Source organism: Rhineura floridana, chromosome 6 (assembly GCF_030035675.1).
Source record: "Rhineura floridana isolate rRhiFlo1 chromosome 6, rRhiFlo1.hap2, whole genome shotgun sequence".
Classification (NCBI taxonomy): Eukaryota; Metazoa; Chordata; class Lepidosauria; order Squamata; family Rhineuridae; genus Rhineura; species Rhineura floridana.
Window position 1 is genome coordinate 76,547,362 of NC_084485.1, and position 21,123 is coordinate 76,568,484.

Consider the following 21,123-nt stretch of genomic DNA (forward strand, 5'->3'; position numbering starts at 1 on the left):
TCCAGGGATAATATCCCCAAACGTTGCACACCACACTTAAGCTCATTGCATTCAGTGGGACTGTAGTGGTTTCCTCCATTTGAGAGTTGGCCATATCCTTCCAGTCTGCATTAACTGTCATGCACCCTGAGTACAGATACTTCTCCTTTGGAACCTCACCTGGCTTAGGATGCCTGTGTGTCACCTAGGTGCTTGACACACTGTTGTCACGCAGAACAATGTGGGATCATGTCTTCATTCTGTTTGTGTTTTCCTTTTTGAATGACTTGGCGGGGCCTAGGTGTCCAGCCATATACAGGTTCTAGCTCGGAAGAAGGTGCGAGAGTACCAGGTTGGCATTAAGGTACGTTGGAGACCCTGCCCATGCTTCCGTGGTGTGTGAGCATGGGCAGCCCCCTCTCCTTCCTCTCCTTTCCTCTGGTTGACGGCTCTGCTGTTTTCCCCCTCTCCTTCTGCTTTTCTCTCTGCAGGTCTCTAGCCACTTGCAGGTTCTAGCCAGACGGAAATCTCGTGAGATTCAGTCGAAGCTGAAGGTACGCGCTTCCCCGGCTTTCCCACCTTTTGAGCCATGGCCATGCTGGCAACTAACATGCTGCGCTCTGTGGTTGCCACTCTTTTTTTCCTTTTTATGTCTTTGCTCCCCTCCCTTTGTTCCTGGGACCAGATATTTTCAAAATCCTGCGGAGGGAAGAGAGAACTGGAAAGAAAAAGTGATAGAACGCTTCTGCTTGGCAGGGTCTCGCAAGGTCAACCACCTCAGAATAGTCCAGTGCATCTTCTCCAAGACAGTGAAGCTGTCCCAGGTCAGGATCTAATGGAAATAAGGAGGATGGGACAGTATATTTCCAGTAACAACTGGAGTCCTCAGGTGGTGGCATAGCAAGCAGCAGTTCTAGAGTTCATCAGGCATCTACTGCTACTCCCCATTTCACTTGCCTGTCTTAGGTGTATCCTTCCCTCCATGTACATGCTCCACTGTTGCCACAAGAACTGGAACTGGAACTTTGCCTAAACCAGGGAAGCCAATGGTGGCTCATGAAATGGTGTAGTAGCAGTCGTAAGCAGCTACGTCTGCCAAACAGTGACTGAGTGGGAGGCTATCTGCTGGTGTGGACATGCAACACCCTTCTCCCTCTGTCTCCACTCAACAGCACTGGCCATTTACTACTCCTGTGCTCTACCTTGAGGTCCATAGTTCTGTAGGGCTGAGATTTTTAAGGTAATGCTGGAGAAGACTGCAACTCTAGAGCAGGGTTGACTACAAAATTAGGAGACCAAAACAGCAATAAAATAAAACAAGAACATTTTCCCCCTCCCAGAACCCCCCAAACGTTTAGAAAGCTTTTTATACAGGGGAAAATGAATACAGAAAAAATCCAAAGTCATATATGTAAAAATTCTGATTACTATGTGCAGTTGAGGCCCAGATAATTTTACTTTATCTTAGCAGGTACAGAAACACATGCAATCAGCATCTCTGTCTGTCATGTAGACTTGAAAGTGTGGCAGTATTTAATATCTGTTAAGGATATTTGGGCAAGGAGGCCTGTGCAGTGGGATGAGCCAATTAGGATAAAGATGCATAGAACCAGAGATGAGCATCATAGGACTGTTTTTGCTGATTTAGGATGCTTGGAGCAAGAATGTGGGACCAGGAGCCAAGGAAATTGAGCAGAGATAAAACTGGAGAGCTTTTAGCAGTGATTGCCTTTCCTTTCCTTCTGTGGTTGGCTTTCCTTTTTCTTCTTTCTTCTATAACTGGAGATTGGCTAACCTTTCCTATAACCCTTTCCTCTGTGTATTCTGTGTATTGTGATTTTTGGGTGGGGGAGTGTATTAATGCAGGGTTAGTGGGTGAGGAGTATTTTGAACTGATACTGGTTCTCTGTCTATTCTTGTTGTTTGGCCTATGCATTGGAAAGTACCTAGAGATTCCAAACCTTTGAGCTATGCATACTTACTTTGTCCAAAATACTCTCCCTTCTTTTTCTGGAGTCCACAATGTACCAGCTACAATAAACAGGTTGGGAAAACCCATAGGTGGTGTCTCACCACCACAGCTACAACCCCTTAGGTTCTCTGCTCCAAAATAAATGAAATCGTGGCTGGTCACAAGCAGATTAAATTGCTTGCACATACTGCCCCATGTCCAAAATTCAGTAAACTGAATGATAAAAAAAAACCCTCTCACTGTTGAACAGCACAGGATGGTGGACGAGGCCTTTTAGAAGAATTTGCCCTTGTAGCCAGTGGCACACATTATATGATGTAACTATAGAAAATGTTTGTATTCATCGTTATTCTAGTTTTTAGTATATCTTCCACAAAAGATAGAAAATACATTGCCTGAGAGAGTTGGTGTGCCATTCAACTGATGCTGGTTTGATTATGGTCAAATTTTGTTAAATATTCCAAGAATGCCCCTGGCAGTTTTTTAAAAAAATTATTATGTCATTATGGTCTCATTTCTTAAGAAGAGGAGGAGTGAGTGCAGCTTTCCCGCTAACCCTACACCAATCAGGGGCAAATCTAACATCACATCAGAGCTTCTCCTTGCTGTAACTTCAAGAATCTCTGAACAGAAATGCAAGCAGTCATCACTGGTACTGCCTAATTGGTAGGGTGTTTGACTAAGGTGAGGGAGTGCTTGGGAAATAGGTTCCCCACCTCTGCTCTCAATGTACTGTTGCAAACCTACCTGAGAAGACCTTTTCAGTACATGTCCATACGTTCTGCACTGTTCTTTCCATCCCCCCTGTCCTGTATTGCTGAACACCACTGTTCCTCAGACCAGAATGGTTTCATGTTTGTCAGTGTCAGAGGACTAGGAGGATAGGTAGTATCCAGGTCACCGTAAATCTTTAAAGGGAGAGTCAATGGTAAACTGAAAATAATGCAAAAGATCTATTGGCCCAAGCAGTTATCTACATCCAGCTTGGGGCTATGCAAATTAGCCCTTCACAAACACCAAAGAATCATTTAATTAAACAGGTACTCTTTATTCCTCCTTCACTATGCTGAGAGTTATGTGCATGCAGCCCAAACAGCCCAAACTTGTATATATACAGCAATGCATTATTTATTCTGTATAGTTTTGCAGGCAGGAGAGTACAATAACCAGTTCTAGTGCATTTTTTGCACTAGTACCTATGCAGTCTGTAAAACAATGTTATCATCAGTGGCTAGCCCTGGACCGGATTTGTAGAACCACAAAACAGGGCTGTCTGTTCTGACTTCATGCACAGTTTCCTTGATTTATGCATATGAAAAGGTTACCTGTTAAGATAAGCCTCTTTCCATCGTCCTATTTCTTCTTCATTCCCCTTGAGCCATGTGCCCCAGATCATCATATAGATTCAGTAAAAGAGGCTACATTAGAAACCAGACTGGCTCGGTTGTAGTTTGTTTATAAAATGACGTCAGACATCATTTGATGCTTTGAAATCCTATTATTATGTTGATATCTTATGCTATTCTGAATTATGCAGATTCTCCACTCATCCTAGTGCCCAGTATGACAGCAGCACTAATCATATTTCTTTTCTTTCTTTTTTTCTCCTCTTTATACAGGCTATGAACTTGGTAAGTGCAGTTCAATTTTGTCTCTGTCCCATTAAGTGTTTCTTAGCTTGGTGATCGTTTTTATCCTGCTCTGTTGTTTTTAGCTGCCTCTCTTTTGATGAGCTATTGTTGTCTTGTTTATATGTTGATTGTTTAATTTTATTTTATGCTGTACCCTGCCCTGATATCTCTACTGATGAAGGGTGGGCGATACACCTTTTAAAAAATAAATCCCCATGGATAGGATATCACCCAGGAAAAGAACTAGAAAGTGCAAATGACAATCAGGGCTTCTGGAAGTGCAAAAGTAATAGTTGACAAATACCTTTTGGAGAGTTTCGGCATTAAACTGGTTAAACATCAGCATGGATGCTTGTGCTCTGGTTCTATAGACTTCTTGTACTGTTCTAAAGGATTTATTCTCCATGACTAACAAAATCCCTAGAAAATGAGCTTTGGAAAAAATAGTGGTGAAATCCTTATTTATGTTGAGAAACAGGTTGCCTTAATGGTACACTTGATAGTATGTTTTGATCAGTCTTAATGCATCTAACAAATGTTGTGTAAAGCGGCTCGCAATCCCACATGAATTCATCTTTGGTGGGCACTCAAGGCCTGGGTTAGTAATTCCTCCTTCTGCTTCTCCTGTTCTGTCCTGTTTTCAAGGATCAGGTCTCAAAGGACAAGGCTCTGCAAAGTATGGCTTCCATGTCATCAGCACAGATCGTATCTGCCAGTGTCCTGCAGAACAAGCTCAGCCCCCCTCCTCCACTTCCTCAGGCTGTCTTCTCTGCTGCTCCCAGGGTAAGAGATGTTCCAGCATTTTCCTGCTTTTTGAGGAGGTTTAGGTCCAGAAGGAGTAGATGCTGCCACAAGTCAGCTGCTTCTGTTATAGAGAGTAGTGTGGCTTAGGCAGGGATAGTTCCAAAGAGAAGGATACTTTCTCTTTATATATTCTACATCCAACATGCATCAGCTGTCCCATCCCTTCCTAATTCTCATTTAAACCCACGTTTACATTATTTTCAAACCTAACACATGCTCTTCCTCAAGCCCCTGCTTCTTTCATTTCACATATGGGAGTGGTCCTCCAGATGTTAAACTCCTTTGAGTCTCAGCCAGCACGGCCAACAGTCAAAGGTGATGGGAGCCATAATCCAATAACATGTGGAAAGTCCATAGGTTCCCCATCCCTGCCCTAATTCTTATTATCTACACACACTGCTACCACCGCCACCACCAAATTGTAGCAAATCTGATCAAGCCTTTCCTCTTAGTGGCTCCCTGGAGAATGGGGAAATGTGCTGACTTGTGTGAAATTCCCAGCTACTGTAGTCCTGGCTTGTTTCAACTGTGTAGTGGCAGCATGTCCACACCATTCTACAGAAACTGTGTTAAATTGGCTGGTTGTTGCTATTGTATAACAGGAAAACGTACAAACTGTTTTGATGATCCTGAGCCAACAGTAGCTGTGAAGTCAGATGTTACAAATATCCAGGACAATGTTTGCAATTTTCTTTTTGTTTCCTCAGTTTTGGAGTGGGCCTATCCCAGGACAGTCTGGACCTTCTCAGGAGTAAGTGAAAGCATATGTTACTCTTGAATATGACTTTCGGAAAGTGCTTGCAACGAGGAGTGCTGTGGCATAACAGTTAGAGGAAGGTACTCGTATTGGATTTCTGAATCATTCCACAGAAGCTGATGCCATATCGCTGTCTCTTTCTTTGAGCAACCTGCTCATTTATGCCTGTGTTTCTAAACTGCTATGTTCAAATTCTTCTAAAATAAGGGCAGATTCAAGCTGACATAATTACATGTGGGGATTGCCCCAACTCTGGTCTCATATAGGGGAATCATTTGTTTGAAAACTCCTCCACATAGGGCTGCACTTAAAAAAAAAATCAGAGGGAGAGATCAGATCAAAACTTCTTTATCTGATGTGATAAGCTTTTGACACAACTCAAAATAGTCAACCAGCAGTGTGTGCACGTGTTCAAATAAATCATTTGTCCTATTGTTCTGAGTTATGTATATTTTTGAGTTTCTCCCCAAGTGTGTGAGACAACCTGTTTCATGGGTGCTAATGATGGCTGGGAGAAAGGTACACGCAAGTGTACAAAATGTCCATGGCAAGTCATGCTTTCAGCATTGTGGGCCCAAGTCTGTGGTATTCTGTTCCACTAGAAATCAGACAGGCACAAGCTCTGCTGAGTTTCAGGCACCTAGTGCACCATGAATGCTTCTGATGTCTTAAAATTTTCTGACATTCTTTGTTTTAAGTTTCTGAGGTTTAATTTATGTTTTAAATTTTGTACTTTGTATATTTTTATTGTTACAAGCCACTTTGAGACCTAGATGGTAAAAAGTGGGATATAATTTTATATATATATAAACCAAATGCAAGGTGATTCTGCTTGTTAGTTGAAATGGGAATTTGCCCTCAGTACCAGTCTAGTCTTTAAAATATGTCTTTTTAAAACAATGAAACAAGATAATACCCTGAGACCCTCTGTGTTGACAGAGTGTACTGTGTGGGGTAGACAAACATTACACTGTCATTAAATCTTAGGTTTGTGCTGTGTCTTTAGTTCCTACCATCGCAGTTCAGGGGTCTAGATATTGTTTCTGCCCCACCTTTTCCTGCAATAGAGTAGTATGAGGAGGAAGAACAGTCAGTTGGATCCCTTTCTAATGTGGGAAAGACCTTTGGTCTTCAAAATGGTACAGAACCCATAGGAAGCTTCCTTATACCGCCATATATTTTCACCATCATCAGCTAAGTGGACTGGTAGTGGCTCTTAAGGGCTTGAGGAGTTTTCCCAGCTGGTATCTGGAGATTCCAGGGATTGAACCTGGGACCTTCTGCATGCAAAGCATGCACACTAATGTTCCATATATTTGGCTATGTCATTATCTCCAATATGAATGCTTGTGTCCATACAGCAGTAATAAATGCACTAGAAACTGCAGCACAGTCCCCATCACAAAATAGTTATTTACTTGTACCTGGCAATCCCTAAATATAATAGAAACACCAATAGGTGGAAGGTTTGCTGCATCATTGATGTTGGACAGGTTCCCATGGATTGGTTACATTAGGCCTACAGATGGACTATTTTCTGAAATAATAGGGTAGGCAAATGAGGGGACAACCCTCTAATGATTGATGGCTATAGGTGTATGAGAAGCCACCACAGAGTTATCTTAGTGACCTCTACAAGACATCTACCCTTCAAGTAACCTGGGGTGTGTGTAGATAAAGAGGAAGGCTTATAAAATGAGATTCTAACCTGCTTAATGCTATTTTATTTTTCAGCATTAAACCATTTGCACAACCAGCCTACCCCATCCAGCCACCCATGCCTCCATCACTAGCCAGTAAGTGAAGTGACTCACCTGGTTTCTCCAGCTAACTGATATCTTGCCTCATAAAGTTTTGTTAACTCCCCTGCCACCACCAATATCTGAACCCATTTATTTATACACTGTTCATAGCTCTAGTCATTTTCTAGCATTACTCAGGACTTCTCCAGAGCCTGAACATTTTTCCTTGGCCCAGCCTTGATGGGGGACCTCTCTGATTTCATTCATAAAAACTGAGTGCCTGCCCTAAATAGTGATGGTACCTGTATATTCCCCCCCAGCAAATAGTTTGGGGTGCAATTTAGATTGGAAAAAATGCTGCAGGGAAGGGGACTACCCTTTCTCTCCCCCACTTCTGCTGCTATAATTCATTCACACAGAGAGAGAGAGAGAGCATTTTGTAAGCTTTACCAAAAAAAAAAGGGAGATCTACCTCTTGGCTTTCCCATTATTTCACCTACTTTGACTGAGAAGGATTTCCACCTTTATGTTTACCTGGGGATTTTAGAAGTGCTATACGAGTGCATCTAGTTCCTACAAGCTGTGTGGTCCATGAGCTGGGGCTCTGCTTGTCCTAGTCCATCTTCACAGCAGATGGGAATAAAAGCAGAGTTAGCATGGACTGCCCTGTCTTCACACCCATGGCCACATTGTTTGCAAGGAAAGATAGCAAAAACATTAAAGAAAAGGATAAAGAAATTTCCCCTTTTTGCTCCATAGGTGCTCCCAATCTTTTAAATTTGACTCAACAGAAGGGTCTTTTGCATATCATTCTTTGAGGAAACATTTCTTCTTACAGGCTATGAGCCCCTGGCTCCTCTCCCACCCGCTGCCTCGGCTGTGCCAGTCTGGCAGGACCGCACCATCGCCTCCACGAAGCTGCGGCTCCTTGAGTATTCAGCATTTATGGAAGTGCAGCGTGACCCTGAAACGGTAACTCTTAGGGAAGAATGTTTAGCACTGCCATCCACATGGGCAGGAGTTGATGGTGTTCTTACAGGACAGTGGCTCCTGCAGAACACTGTCCTCTCCTCCGACATCCATAAAGGCTGGGATTCCACTTATATGCTACATGTAATAAATTGTCCTTAAGACTTGAGCTCTGACCTCCCACTGATGGTGTGTGCAGACATAGATGCTACTTTGGCTCCCTTTTTGGAGTGTTTTTGTCTAGACCAAGGGTAGCCAGTGGGGTGCTCTCCAGATGATGTTGGACTACAGCTCCCATTATCCCTGACTATTGGCCATGCTGACCTGAGCTGTTGGGAGTTGGAGTCCAACAACATCTGGAGGGCACCACATTGACTACACCTGGTCTAGGTCTGGCACAAGAGGTGAGTTTTGAATCTCCCAGTGCATCATCATCAGGAGTATGTGATCCCCTTTGTCATGGCTGAATCATTGTCTTGGAGAATGATACCACCTGCCTCCATATATTTGCACTTGTTTCTCCCCAGGGTTGATTTAATTTAAATCAAATTGATTTAAATTATGGTTTAAATCACTTCTCGGAAGGATTCAATTTTAATGATTTAAATCACAGTTTAAATCGCTAGTAAGGAAGATCCTATTTAATCATCATTTTTTTTTGTAGAAGTACATTATTGTTAATATAACAATACATATTCAGAGATGTATGTTTCATTAGAAGGTAGGTACACATTGAGCAATTCTGTATTGTTTTCAGATTAACTTTCATTTTAAAAAATGGGATGATTATTTGGTCATTTTAGTACTAAAGCAGAATGAACTTGTCATTTAGGAGATGAACCAGCTCCAGCTGTCCAATTAACCATGATATTTTTGTCATGATGTGCCAGAATCACCACCACCAAACAGGCTTTTAAATTGTACTAATAAGATTGTTTATTCTTCTGGTTAGTTTTCTTCTTCAACCAACAACAACATTAACAAAACATGCACATAGATTTTTAAATGGTTAACTATTTCAGTTGTTAGATAAATTTAAAGTCCTTTAAAAGAATAAAATTTAGGCAATTTCAGCCAAGTCAACATGAGAAACTTAAAATATTGTGTGGTATGGTTAACTCAGTCTTCCTCTTCTTCACCTTTGCCTTTCTTGTTCATTGTGTGGAAAAGAAATACAAGCTTTCCTGCTTTTTCAGTTTCCAACTTATGTAGAATGAATTAGTCCAAAGGAAGAAAAGTATCTCTACACTTGCAGAAGAGGCTACTGCTGCTAAGAGCTGGATTACCACTTCAGTGGTCTCCTCCTTGTTCAGATCTACTTCACCTTCCCAAATTTTCTATTTGTTGACCTCTGTTTTTGCACTTAGAGAGAGGCAATGCCGAGAGGGAGAGGGAGAGGGAGTGCATTTCATGTACACCACCTGCAGAATAAGACTGATTTAGGTTATCTCCCATCTCCATAAAGTGCTTTTGAAAAACTCATAGAATATAATTAGAAATTGTATAATTGGTATTGATGATGATATCTTTGACCTAGGCTCTTTTTTTACTAACTGTTTTAGGAAAAGTTTGAAATCTGATTTAAATTTTTAAAAACCGATTTCAATTTTAAAAACTCTATAATTTTTTTTTTAAAAAAGCATTGATTTTTATCAACCCTGTTTCTTCCCCTACAGTATAGCAAGCACCTTTTTGTGCATATTGGACAGACGAACCCTTCATACAGCGACCCGCTGTTGGAGGCAGTGGACATCCGCCAGATCTATGACAAGTTCCCCGAGAAGAAAGGTGGCCTGAAAGAGCTCTATGAAAGGGGACCCCAGAACTCCTTTTTCCTAGTCAAGTTCTGGGTAAGAATCATGCAAGCTGAAGCCAAGCAATGCCTCTAAAAAAGCCATTTTGGAGCACATCTTCACTGGACAATGGGGCACGAAATTAGACAAAAGAGTCTTGCTATTCTTTGTTTCCATTATTTTCTTATCTGAACATGGATTTTGTTTGAAGGGGGATTCTATCTGGAATAAATCTGCCAGCACAGCATCAGGCAATCGTATATTGGGTGTCGTTTTATCTGCTTTTGTATGCTAAGTAAGCGTGACCCTGGCATCTGGATGGAAGAGGTTAAAGCAGCCTTTCCCAACCAGTGTGCCTCCAGATGCTGTTGGACCACAACTCCCATCAGCCTCAGCCAGCATTGCCAATGGTCAGGAAAGATGGGAATTGTGGTCCAACAACATCTGGAGGCACACTGGTTGGGGAAGGCTGGGTTAAAGAATACCAAAATTTGTTATGCTAATTCTGAAGGTGTTTTTTGAGGTGGGTGGGGGTGAGAGGTTCTTCAGTTAGAATAAGACATAAATTCAATAGCATGCTTTGAGGCCTAAGCAAAACCATGGGATTTTTCTTTTGTGAACATTCAGGTTCCCCAGCACATACAGCGAGGCTGGTTGGCATTTTGTATTGGGTTTACTCTATCTTCTGCATTATGAATTAATTATTTACATTTATACCACTCTTCCTCCCAAAGTAGTTCAGGGTGGGATATAAATTTAATTTTAGTCCCATTGTGTGGTATTTGGCCTGGTTTGAAACTATGGCTTAATACTGCCTAGTAGCTGTTGCTCTCTACCCCCACCCCTCACTAAGTTTTACATGGAAAGTATGCTGAGCATCTTCAGTTAATCTTCTCAGCCCTTAGCTAAAAATGTATGAGCCTGTGTGGTCTAGTGAATAGCACTGGACTGTTTGTAAGGCTTCATTTCCAATACCAGCTTCATTTCAAATTCCATGGACTTCTGAGAGCAGGAATTGGGCAAGGCACTCTGAATCTCCCTTCTTCATCTGCAGAATGGCCATAATAGCAAAGGGTGGTGGTGAGGATGAAGGAGATAAAGATTATAAAACAGCTTATTACTGTTAAATGCTTTTGTCGATGAGTAATATCACTATGGATACACTTTTTTATGTTGGCATTTTTACCTCTCAGTGAATACATCCAGAAGTTTTTTGTTGGAGTCCTCCACACCCCAAGCAGAAAGTAAAAATCCATATTTGATTTATAACACCTCCTTCCTGCCCTTGCTCTAGGCGGATCTGAACAGCACCATTCAGGATGGTCCTGGTGCTTTTTATGGCGTAAGCAGTCAGTATAGCAGTGCAGAAAACATGACTATCACAGTCTCCACTAAGGTGTGCTCCTTTGGAAAGCAAGTAGTTGAGAAGGTGGAGGTGAGTCCTGCGCTTCTTGTGGATGTGGGACCAGCAGGAAAGAAATGTTATGGAGTGGGTGAAGAGCAAAGCAGTTAAAGTGGGATTGGAATCTAAGGTTCTTTGGAAGAACTTACAGCCTGAGGGGAAAAGTGCTTTGAGACTCTTTAAGTGCTAGAAGTGTATATGCTCTGTAATAAGTGAAGGTGGGTTATTGGAATATCAGCATAGCTCTCTGTTCTGTTTTTTTCTTGCCCTTGAGAAATGGGCTACTTCCCTCCTCAGAATGTTTCATCTCCCCAGTTCTCCTCAATCTATCTTGCATGCCATTCTAAATACAGTAAATAAATAAAACTTCTCTGTCATATTCTTTCATCTTCAGTGCCCCACAGTTCTCCTCAAAAGCTTTATACTGGATTCTTTATAGGGCCTGATCCTTATCTATGCTTTTCTACAGACGGAATTTGCCCGGATGGAGAATGGACGGTGTGTGTACCGAATCCATCGATCCCCCATGTGCGAGTATATGATCAACTTCATCCATAAACTGAAACACCTCCCAGAAAAATACATGATGAACAGTGTCCTGGAGAATTTCACCATCTTGCAGGTAAAGAATATTTTTCTAATATCCCAAATGCTCTCTGATTGGTGCTAGGAATAACATCTGTCCAGGTGATCGTAGTGGGCTTTTCATGACTTAAAATCAATTGGTTGGTTTCTGATTTAGTCATACCTTGAGTAAAACCATTGACATAAGTCACAGAGGTTAGTTGTGACTTAAGCAGGGCCCATTTATTTCAGTGGGTTTACTCTAAGTATGGTTAAATCTGGATCCAATCAAATAACAATTGCATTTCTTTCCTCCTGACAATTTTTTCTTCTTCCTTTCAATCTGTGCCCATTGTCCACTTCTTTTGAGAAGGTGATGGTTTAATAATTGTCATTCATATGAGGAGAACATTTGGTTCAGCGCATGTTGTGAGATTCTTTGGCAAGAACAAGCTCATGCAGTTTATTCTGGGGGCTCTCCTCATTTTAGGTGCAATCTCGCCATCCATTATATGTGGTAACTTGCTGAAGTAACTTGGGACAGAATTGCAGTCCTTAATTCTCCCCCGCCCTTCAGCTTCAAAATATTTTGATTTGGTGAGCTCATCATCTGCATTGTCCTTCCAAGTGACGAGGAAAATCTTACCAGTGTCCTGGATTCCTGTTCAGGTACAGAAGTGTGGTAAAGTTCTCCTCACCACTTGGCTGGTTATATGTAAGCCATGGTAAGTTACTACTTGGCAAATATTCATCAGTAAATCACTCCTGTCTTTAAAATTGTGGCTTGCATTTTGGAGATTTTTTTAATACAGAAAGTAAATAATAATTAAATCTAGTGGATAGACGGGTGAAACTAAAAATTCAGCATAGAAATAATAAACACACATATTGAAAGGAAGAGCAGCTTCTCATTCTGTGTTTTGTACTTAGGTTGCAGATACCTACATTTGTGTTATACTTGTTGATTGTGATGCATGCATTTAAATTGCAACTGGGAAACAGTCAGTCTTCTGCTTCTAGGTATTTTAAAAGGGAAAGTGATGACTTGTATGTGTGTACCCTTTGCAGTTTGTTTTAGAACATATATATATATTTCCTCCTCTCTCACAATCCCGTTATTTTCAGGGTCAGTGACTTTTTTTTTATTAGTGATGTGTGAACCACCATGGGAGCCCTTTTTGGCTGAAGAAAATAATTCTCTAAATAAAAGTACTCCAACTTCTGTACCTGAATACAAAATGTAGTATGAGAAGTCACTGGGAACCAATTTTCTTGCGCTTTGGTGAATTCTCTTTTCACTTGTAATATTTTAACTTATTTGAGATGTTTTTGTAACGTGATTTAAAATGGATCAGGCATGCTGGGTCTGTTTTGATGTAAAGGTTTGGGCTAAATAACCATACCATTTCTCTTGTCTCAAAATCTGACTTTCCCAGTTCACCTTCCCTGATCTCACTGTGTGTATTGCGTATGTGCTTCTTTTCTCAGGTTGTAACAAACAGAGATACCCAGGAAACCTTGCTGTGCATAGCCTTTGTTTTTGAGGTATCCACCAGTGAGCATGGAGCCCAGCATCATGTGTACAAGTTGGTCAAAGACTAGAGGCCGCTTTAGGGTGACTGGGCAATTTGAGGAGAGAAGTCTTGACAGAGAAGCCACCCGTATTGGATGCCTTGATGCAAGTCTTTTGGAAATGAACACACACATACAAAAAGCAATGCCAAAAAAGACTGTTTCACAATCACAGATGTTTTCTACTTAAGAACAATTTTTTTAAAAAAAAACAGTAAAGAAAAGCATTACAGGAAAGCATAAAGTGGATGGAGAGTTGTGTCTGGACGCAGCAGGGAGAGCTGTTCCTGGGGGCTAGGTCATCAGTGTTTCAGGAGATGTTGGTGCCAAGGCCTGGTACCTCTGAATGCCTTTCCCAGCACATAGTACTAGAACAATCTGGTGAAATTAAACTGCCAACGTCTTAATACCTGGACGTGCATATATTTTCCATGCCAAGATCCGGATTTGGTCCTCGAAACCAGTTTTGCTTGGGTGGCTTTCATCCAGAGAAAAGCATTATGTGAGGGCTGCTAAAGATGACTGTTCTGAGAGAAGATGGGAAATCACATGCCACCTTGTTTATGTTACTAATCCCACTCTGTTCTAGACGGTGACAAGATGAAGAGTTTTCTTCAGCCTCTTGCCACAGACTGTGTGCAGAGCCAGCACAGAGAATTGGTAGATTGTGTCTTGTTGTGGCATGTACCACCCATGGGTTAATTTCAAGAAAGTGGTTTTATTCCCACAATGTCCTGGGTATTTTCTATTGCAGGATATGGTGGTGATGGGAGGGCACCAGGAGTTGATTATGGCAGGAATATGGCAATTTTACATCCATATCCCAGATGTTTGGGTAACAAACAGGAGTATGATTGCAGAATTGTGTGTGTGTACTCAAACAAGAAAAGGAGAACCTTGAACATATCTGTCTTTGGGATGTTAAAAGGTTAGAGTATGTACTAAGAGGAAGGAGGGGTGCTCAGCTGGAGGAAAGCAATTCAGGGAATCTAGATGAGGCAGGTTACAGATAAGCAGACTGACTCTAGGTGGGCTGTGAGATGACTGGAATAATATTTGGACTGGCTAAGGTTGAGTAATTTGGGGGAGAAATCTGAACTTCTATGGGATTTTTAACCAGCTCTCAATTGAGCATTTTTTTTTGTATCTGCCATGTCAAAAACAACATGGAAAAAGCTTAGACCAAAGTTCTTGCTGCCTGGGCATTGTTCTGGTAAGATATTAATTCCCTTCTGCTTCTCTGTTCATCTGTGGTAGTCATCCAGGAAAGAGCAGGATCTAAATATCATGATGCAAGTCTTTTCCCTGGATTATATATTTTCCACCTAAGACATCTGCATGAAGGCTGCTAAAACCAAAGCAAAAATTGTGTAGTCGAAAACCCAGGGAGGTGCTGAAAGATGAAACAAAGCACAATTTGTTATACAAAATCCCTCTTTATTTGAAAGCTGTACTGTTTGCTGTTGGAAATGCTGAAGAACATTTCTCTGTAAGGTTGAAGTGTAAATGTGAGCCCCTGTACCTTAAGCCTGGAGACTAACACCATGGGCGTATAATTTAAATCGGTGCTTGTAGGAATCCTGTTACATTAATAGTGCCAAGTTATCAGTACCCTAACTGTACATGGCACCTCCAGGGCTCATGCCCATAGGTTTCAGCTATTTGTCTAAACACTAGTTAGTAGTTTTAAATAATAGATGAACTAACAGAATGTAAGGTTGTGCCTTTTTTTTACCATTGAGCTTTTTTCCTGTTTTGTCCTTCAGCTTTTCCTTGGTTATATGGTGGTTTGTTTTTAAGTTGATTGATTTTCATTTTTAAAAATTCTCCCTGCTCCATCCTTTCTTTAATCTGGTATACTCTTAAATCAACCCACAGACTAATGTCCACCCTATGCTCTCACAGACCCAGTGACATTCATATGGAGAAGCCTCAAAGCCTCAGGAAAAAAGGTGCAATACAATGCAATAAGAAAGAAAGAAAAAGAAAAGCCATTTGTAGGGAAGAAGAGAATGTGAGGTTGTCACTTCTAGGAGGAATTGGAATGCACAGACATAAGCCTGCAGCTACAAATCTTCATGCATGGGCTATCTGTCTGTGTTTAAAATGGAGCTGTTCTAAGGTTGATCCAACACATTTTGCTGCCCAAGGCTGAGCAGCAATTGCCTCCTCACCCCCAGTCAAGGTGCATAGTACTCGAGGCCAAACGAGTTACCTTGGTTCCTGAGGCAGAAAATCCCACAACGGCATCTTCCTACCCCTGATAGTAAAAATACAATAATAATAATTGAAACGACAATTTCCTTTTCATGACACCCAAAATCAGCTACCACTTCCCTCTACCTAATGGTAGGACCAGCCCAGGCTGTAAGGAGAGATTTCACTACCAGGATCATTTTCATAGTGGTATCAAGATGTATGCAGTGGGATTGCCAAAGATAGTGGAAGGGGGCTGGGAATTCAGGATGTGTTTGGTGGGAAAGTCCGTGAAGAACAGATGGATTGTGACCATGCAGAGGCAAACAGTTGGGTGCATTTCATTGTAATGTAAGGTTCAAGTTAAAATCAAGAGCTCCTGCCTTCACATTTTTTATTTCTCACTTGTTTTTTTCACATTTCCCCCCACTTGTCTTTTCTGCCATTGTCTGTCTTAGAGGTAGGAGGTAATGTCATGGAAACGTCTCATAACTGACTTGGGCCTCTCCTAGGTTTGGCCTGCATCACCACTGTATTGTTGATTTAGTACCCATATTTTGGCTATCTAGATAGTCACTTTTTGCATGAAGGACCATGCACAAAGCCATTGGCTCACTCAAAGTAAGTCTGGCTAATGTAGACTAAGAATATTCCCAGGAGTCTTCAGACTATCCTTTGAATACAACATTCAGCTACAAGGTGACACCATGAGAACAACTGACAGTCATTTCCTAATTTTTTGAAGGACATTTTTAATGTAAGAATTTTTCCTGTGAAGTGGTTTTTAACTGATGCCATCCAAGGACTTCTGGAAACCTCCACTAGAATTTTGAAATGAACACTCCTTTGTGTGCTATGTGAGACGCCTGAGATGGTAACACTGATGGGAATGGTGTGTGGGGACTGGTTTAGTATGCCGCAAGTTACAAATTGTTTGCCTTGTTTTGTAACACATGTTGCCCTCTTGGGAGATGAGTAACAGGTGCTGGAAGTTCTAAAAAGCAGTGGTAATTAAATTCAGATGGGGACCTCCTCTATTCCCTGCCTTCAACATGATAATCCTACTGCACCGTCCTTGGCAAAGTTGATGTCCCATGCATGATTATGTAATGTTTTGAGCAAACTGGGTTCTGTAGTGCCACAACTTTCTCTCCAGTGTATTACTCTTAGGAAGAACTGGCTGCCCTGTAAAAGACAGTGTCAGATTTGCTTCAGGTACGTTTTTCAGACCCCTGTGCATTAGGGGAAAGGTACAGCATCCTTGGAATCAAATAACACCTGTTGTAACTAAAGTTGGAGGAGGTATTGTTAAAAGGGGCAGGATTTTGAATTCCTTATGAATACAGCCAGAGCCTCTACATCTGTAATGAGGGGAAAGCTGGCTAGTTTATATGTAGCATGTTTATTTTTATTCCTAGATCAAAAACTCTGGGAATTAAGGTTAAAACTTTCCCTGTTCTTAACCTATGTACAATAAAATACCCCTTTCTGCTAAACATACCTTTTTAAGGGAGGGCATATATAACCCCCTAGGGCAGACTTCACTGTACACTTGGGGAGAGTGGAGCAGGGCCTTAGTCTTGCCTAACCCCAAACTTCTTTATATACAAACTGTTCCTTGTATTTTATCCACAATCTAAAACCCAGTTGGAGCCTTTAGAAAAAAAACTCCTCTTAAACTGGACTATGTTAACATTTCTCATCCTTTCCTTTTCAGTCCTTCCATGCCATACCATTCTTGATTTCAGTGCAACATGTAGTTAGGTCCCATTCCCAGCCTTCCTGTTTGTAGAATCCCCTGCACCTTTTGGCCTCAAGTTTGTGAGCACAAATACACATACAAACCACTGCCCATCTGGTGTGTCCCCCTCAGAGAATGGTAGCAAGGCTAAGGAAATGTCAGCTTCATGAATCTCACTTGGTTGGACATAATACAGGTACCCAAAAACTCAGTAAGCAAGTCCCTCCCACATACCATGTATTTATGAATTTCACATGAAGTACTGTTTTATTTTTTTAAAGACTTTGTAAAGCTTACCAGGGTAATGGTCACCTTTTTTAGAGCTCTGTCAGTCCACAGTGTAAAACCATTTTTATGTATTATATTTTGTGTATTTTTTAATCCAGCTGTGATGGGTTGTATCATATATTGTTGTGTTTACTGTATGTCCATCTTCAAGTAGATGATGAGACAGTGGAGCTTCTAGAAAGCTATGGTCTGCTGAAAACTATTAAACTTATTTGTTCATGGGTTGGCTCAAATACCTTTTCGCATTCATACCTTTATTTTCTCATTTGTTCATGAGTATTACATCAGCAGTAAGAAGCTGAAGTTGGACTACATGTTCATAATCTATCAGGCAACAGTCTACACTGGTCTGCATGTATGTCTGCAATCTCACTGGGCAAGTGGAGGATTTTGTGTTGCATTCAGAATTCTGTAAATTGCTGCTTTTTTAAAAGTCTCTTTAGCTTCTGACTGTGAATATATAACCGGTAGGATTTCAAGTGTGGCTTTTGTACTTTGGGGGTTAATTCAGTGAACCCAATTTGGAAACAGCAACACTATCTTCAGTCCAAGTGTACTGACACTGACAAAACCGATTCTGCAAGTTCGCAGCAGAAGCCAATCACAGTGCTGGCACCCCATGAAGTCATCAAGAAACTTCCCCAATACCCACAGTAATTTGCACTGTGTTGTGAATGTGCTCCGTTTTAAAAATTTAAAAACGGACAGCTGCTGGAAGAGGAATCCCAGTACTCATAACAGAACTGGAAATTTAACAGAGATGTAATCCAGTGAAACAGTCAAATTGCAAATGTGTGAGGAAGGTAGGCTCACAGCTGGTCCTTGAACATTCTTTTTTTACACTTTCTCAAAAACAGATGCAGCAGATATTATTAAAAACATACATACGTATAGGTGTGTGAAATAAATAGAAATGCATTTAGGTAATACCTATTAGCACAAAGTAAACAGAGCCATAAGAATGGCTGGCTGCATTGAGATGGATCCTCTCTCTACTGGCATAAGTGCACTTTCCTCCTCTCACAGATGTAGTTTAATGCATTGTAGTTTGATTCCAAACTGGCAAACTATAATTTGAGTGAGGTACCCATATTAGGATTGTATAAATTAGTTTGATCCTGATTTGTAGGGCTTGTTCAAAACGTGGTTTGTTGGGTTGGATGTAACAGCAAACTGGTTTGATTAGAACAGGGAGTAATGTATAAGCTGCTCTCAAAAGGGGAAGAAGGAAATGGGGAAGAGAACACTGAAGTCTATGGTTCCTAATCCTCGAACCATGGTCTAAATACAGCCAGTGTCTTGGAATTTCACTGTTGGAATGTCTGAATTTGCTCCCCTAGATCACAGTGGTAGTATCAGCATTTATTCAAATGTATATTTGAATGTATAGAGCCATATGACAATGGAACCAATTATCTAGAGAGGTAGTGGGCTCTCCAACACTGGAGGCATTCAAGAGGCAGTTGGACAGCCATCTGTCGGGGATGCTTTGATTTGGATTCCTGCATTGAGCAGGGGGGTGGACTCGATGGCCTTATAGGGCCCTTCCAACTCTACTATTCTATGATTCTATATGTTTAGCATGAACAATAAGTCATCCACTGTGACTAGCTGAAGTATGAAGTTCACTGCTCTGAATCAACTGTTGTCAATACCTATTCCGTCAATACATCATTCAGTACCTATGTTCCTGATATGGGGTGACAAACAGGGTGCAATATTCAAGTAAAGAGCAATTAGGAATATAGATTCTTAGGTTTGAAGCAACCCAACTATGGTGTTTTTTCCACTGTGATAACACATTCACAGAAAATCACACATGGAAACATGGTACATAAAGTGCGAACCCACATAAATTTTGCTCCATGTGCATCCTTTCATAGAGGTGAAACAATGTTTGGGAATTGACCCATCAGAAGGATTCTTCTGTATGTTCTGTTTTGGTGTGTGAAGAATGATGCGGTCTTAAGAATGCACAGTGGGAGCTATAAAGAAAGCGAAAACAAAGGTTGGCCACAAATGATGATGATGGTGAAGCCACCATGGTTTGTGTGTGTACATGTGTGTAGCCATTTGCTTGAATGGTGTGACACATCCTTCCCATATGATGATCATGGGTCACATACAGCCAGCTCATCACAGATTTGATGTTTTCTCTCAAACTTGCCATATATCCGACATGTCTGACCCTGGGCTGTTAACTGATTTAAATAAATCTTACACATCTGCATGTTGATTTAGATCTGCATAAATGTGCATATAAATAAACAATTTGTGAAGAAAGGAGCATACTTTTTATGTATGCAGGTGTTCCAATAGGCACTAACTTAAGAGAGCTGTCCTTGTGAGAACAAGAAGGGAAGTATCTCTTCAAAGATAGTGCCTACCAGCCATATATTTGGTGAGTATTCACAAAAGTTAGTACTGTGGCTCCATTAGGGCTGGATTTTAGGGCCCAAGTTGGCCTCCGCAGCCAGGAGTAGCAGGGGTATGGATGACCACCAAAGACAACAGTGGCAGATGATGGAGCTAGTGTTCAACACCAAATATTTAGCTGCACAAAGCACCTGACTAGAAGTTAAAAAGAGGGCTGCTTTCTGGCAACATCTGGTAAGCTGGGGGGGGGAAGCGTAGAACAACCTAAACCAGGAGGAGAGGACGGTGGGGGACGATGGAGAAAGCATAGAGTTGCTAGGGGCTCCATGGGGGATACATTGCCTTGGGCCACATCAAACTTTGCAGTGTCACTACTAATATTTTAAAACAATTGCAAAAGTTCTTTAAAATCTGTTTGATTGAATAGGGGAGCCTTTTTAACTGATCAAAAGATTTTAAATCTATTAATATAACAGACTGACTGGCTAAATACTACATCTGTAATGACTGGTTCTCAAACAAACTCGAGGATGCTCAAGCCTTCCACACTGGAAGCAGGTTTATTCAATAGCCCAAACACATCTAAATAACAGACTAGACAAAACACTTTGCTGATTAAATACTTTTCATCTGTGCTGACAAGCAGTTCATGAATCTTAAAAGAGACTTTACACAACAGCATCTCTGTTCAGAACATTCAAATGAAAGCCACACACCAAAAATCATCCTGGTCTGTGACCAGGATACCTGAAAAACCGTCTTACCCCTCATATACCCAGTCGATCACTGTGCTCTGCAGGTGAGGGCCTCCTGCAGATACCATCTTATCAGGAGGTCCATTCCGCACAACATAGGAAATGGAGCTTTAGTGTAGCTGCACCTACCCTTTGGAATTCCCTCCCCTTAAATATTAGACAGGTGCCATCTCTGTTATCTTTTCGGTGCCTACTGAAGACCTTCCTCTTTCAACAAGCCTTTCTGTGTCTGTGTTGGAATTGCTTTTTAATGTTTTTAAACCTTTTTTTAGAAAAGATATTTTTAAAACTTTAAAGAAGTTTTTAAAGATGTTTTGTTTTAATATATTTTAAAGTCTCTTTTTATGATGTTTTAAAGTATTTTTAGTGCTTTTGTTTGCCACCCTGGACTCCTACTGAGAGCAAGAGTGGGACATAAATAACAAGTAAATAAAAAATGATGTGATAGTTGTGCCACCTTAGCTTGTTTGTACTAAATTACATTCTGGGACTCCTATAGAGTCTTCTAGCAGTTGGCAGGCATTCAGTATCGTAAAGGTGTCCTTGGAAATATTATACAAAAAGACTATGAAGAGTCATCTC

At 41.1% G+C, this 21,123-nt stretch overlaps 1 protein-coding gene across 3 annotated transcripts in view; it reads left to right on the forward strand.

Annotated features, from left to right (window-relative positions):
- TEAD3 (TEA domain transcription factor 3) overlaps positions 1-17,645 on the forward strand; it is a 136,140-nt gene extending 118,495 nt beyond the window's left edge. The window contains exons 4-14 of one of the 3 annotated variants that reach the window (XM_061632490.1): positions 281-343; positions 471-533; positions 3,571-3,582; positions 4,228-4,365; positions 5,094-5,137; positions 6,878-6,939; positions 7,724-7,857; positions 9,531-9,704; positions 10,942-11,082; positions 11,519-11,671; positions 13,102-17,645. In XM_061632490.1, coding sequence (XP_061488474.1) covers positions 281-343; positions 471-533; positions 3,571-3,582; positions 4,228-4,365; positions 5,094-5,137; positions 6,878-6,939; positions 7,724-7,857; positions 9,531-9,704; positions 10,942-11,082; positions 11,519-11,671; positions 13,102-13,215 — 1,098 coding nt within the window. In that variant the 3' untranslated portion in view covers positions 13,216-17,645. The remainder of the gene's footprint in view (positions 1-280; positions 344-470; positions 534-3,570; positions 3,583-4,227; positions 4,366-5,093; positions 5,138-6,877; positions 6,940-7,723; positions 7,858-9,530; positions 9,705-10,941; positions 11,083-11,518; positions 11,672-13,101) is intronic. The other 2 variants (XM_061632491.1, XM_061632492.1) reach the window with 2 other exon arrangements.
- The last annotated feature ends 3,478 nt before the right edge of the window (positions 17,646-21,123 follow it).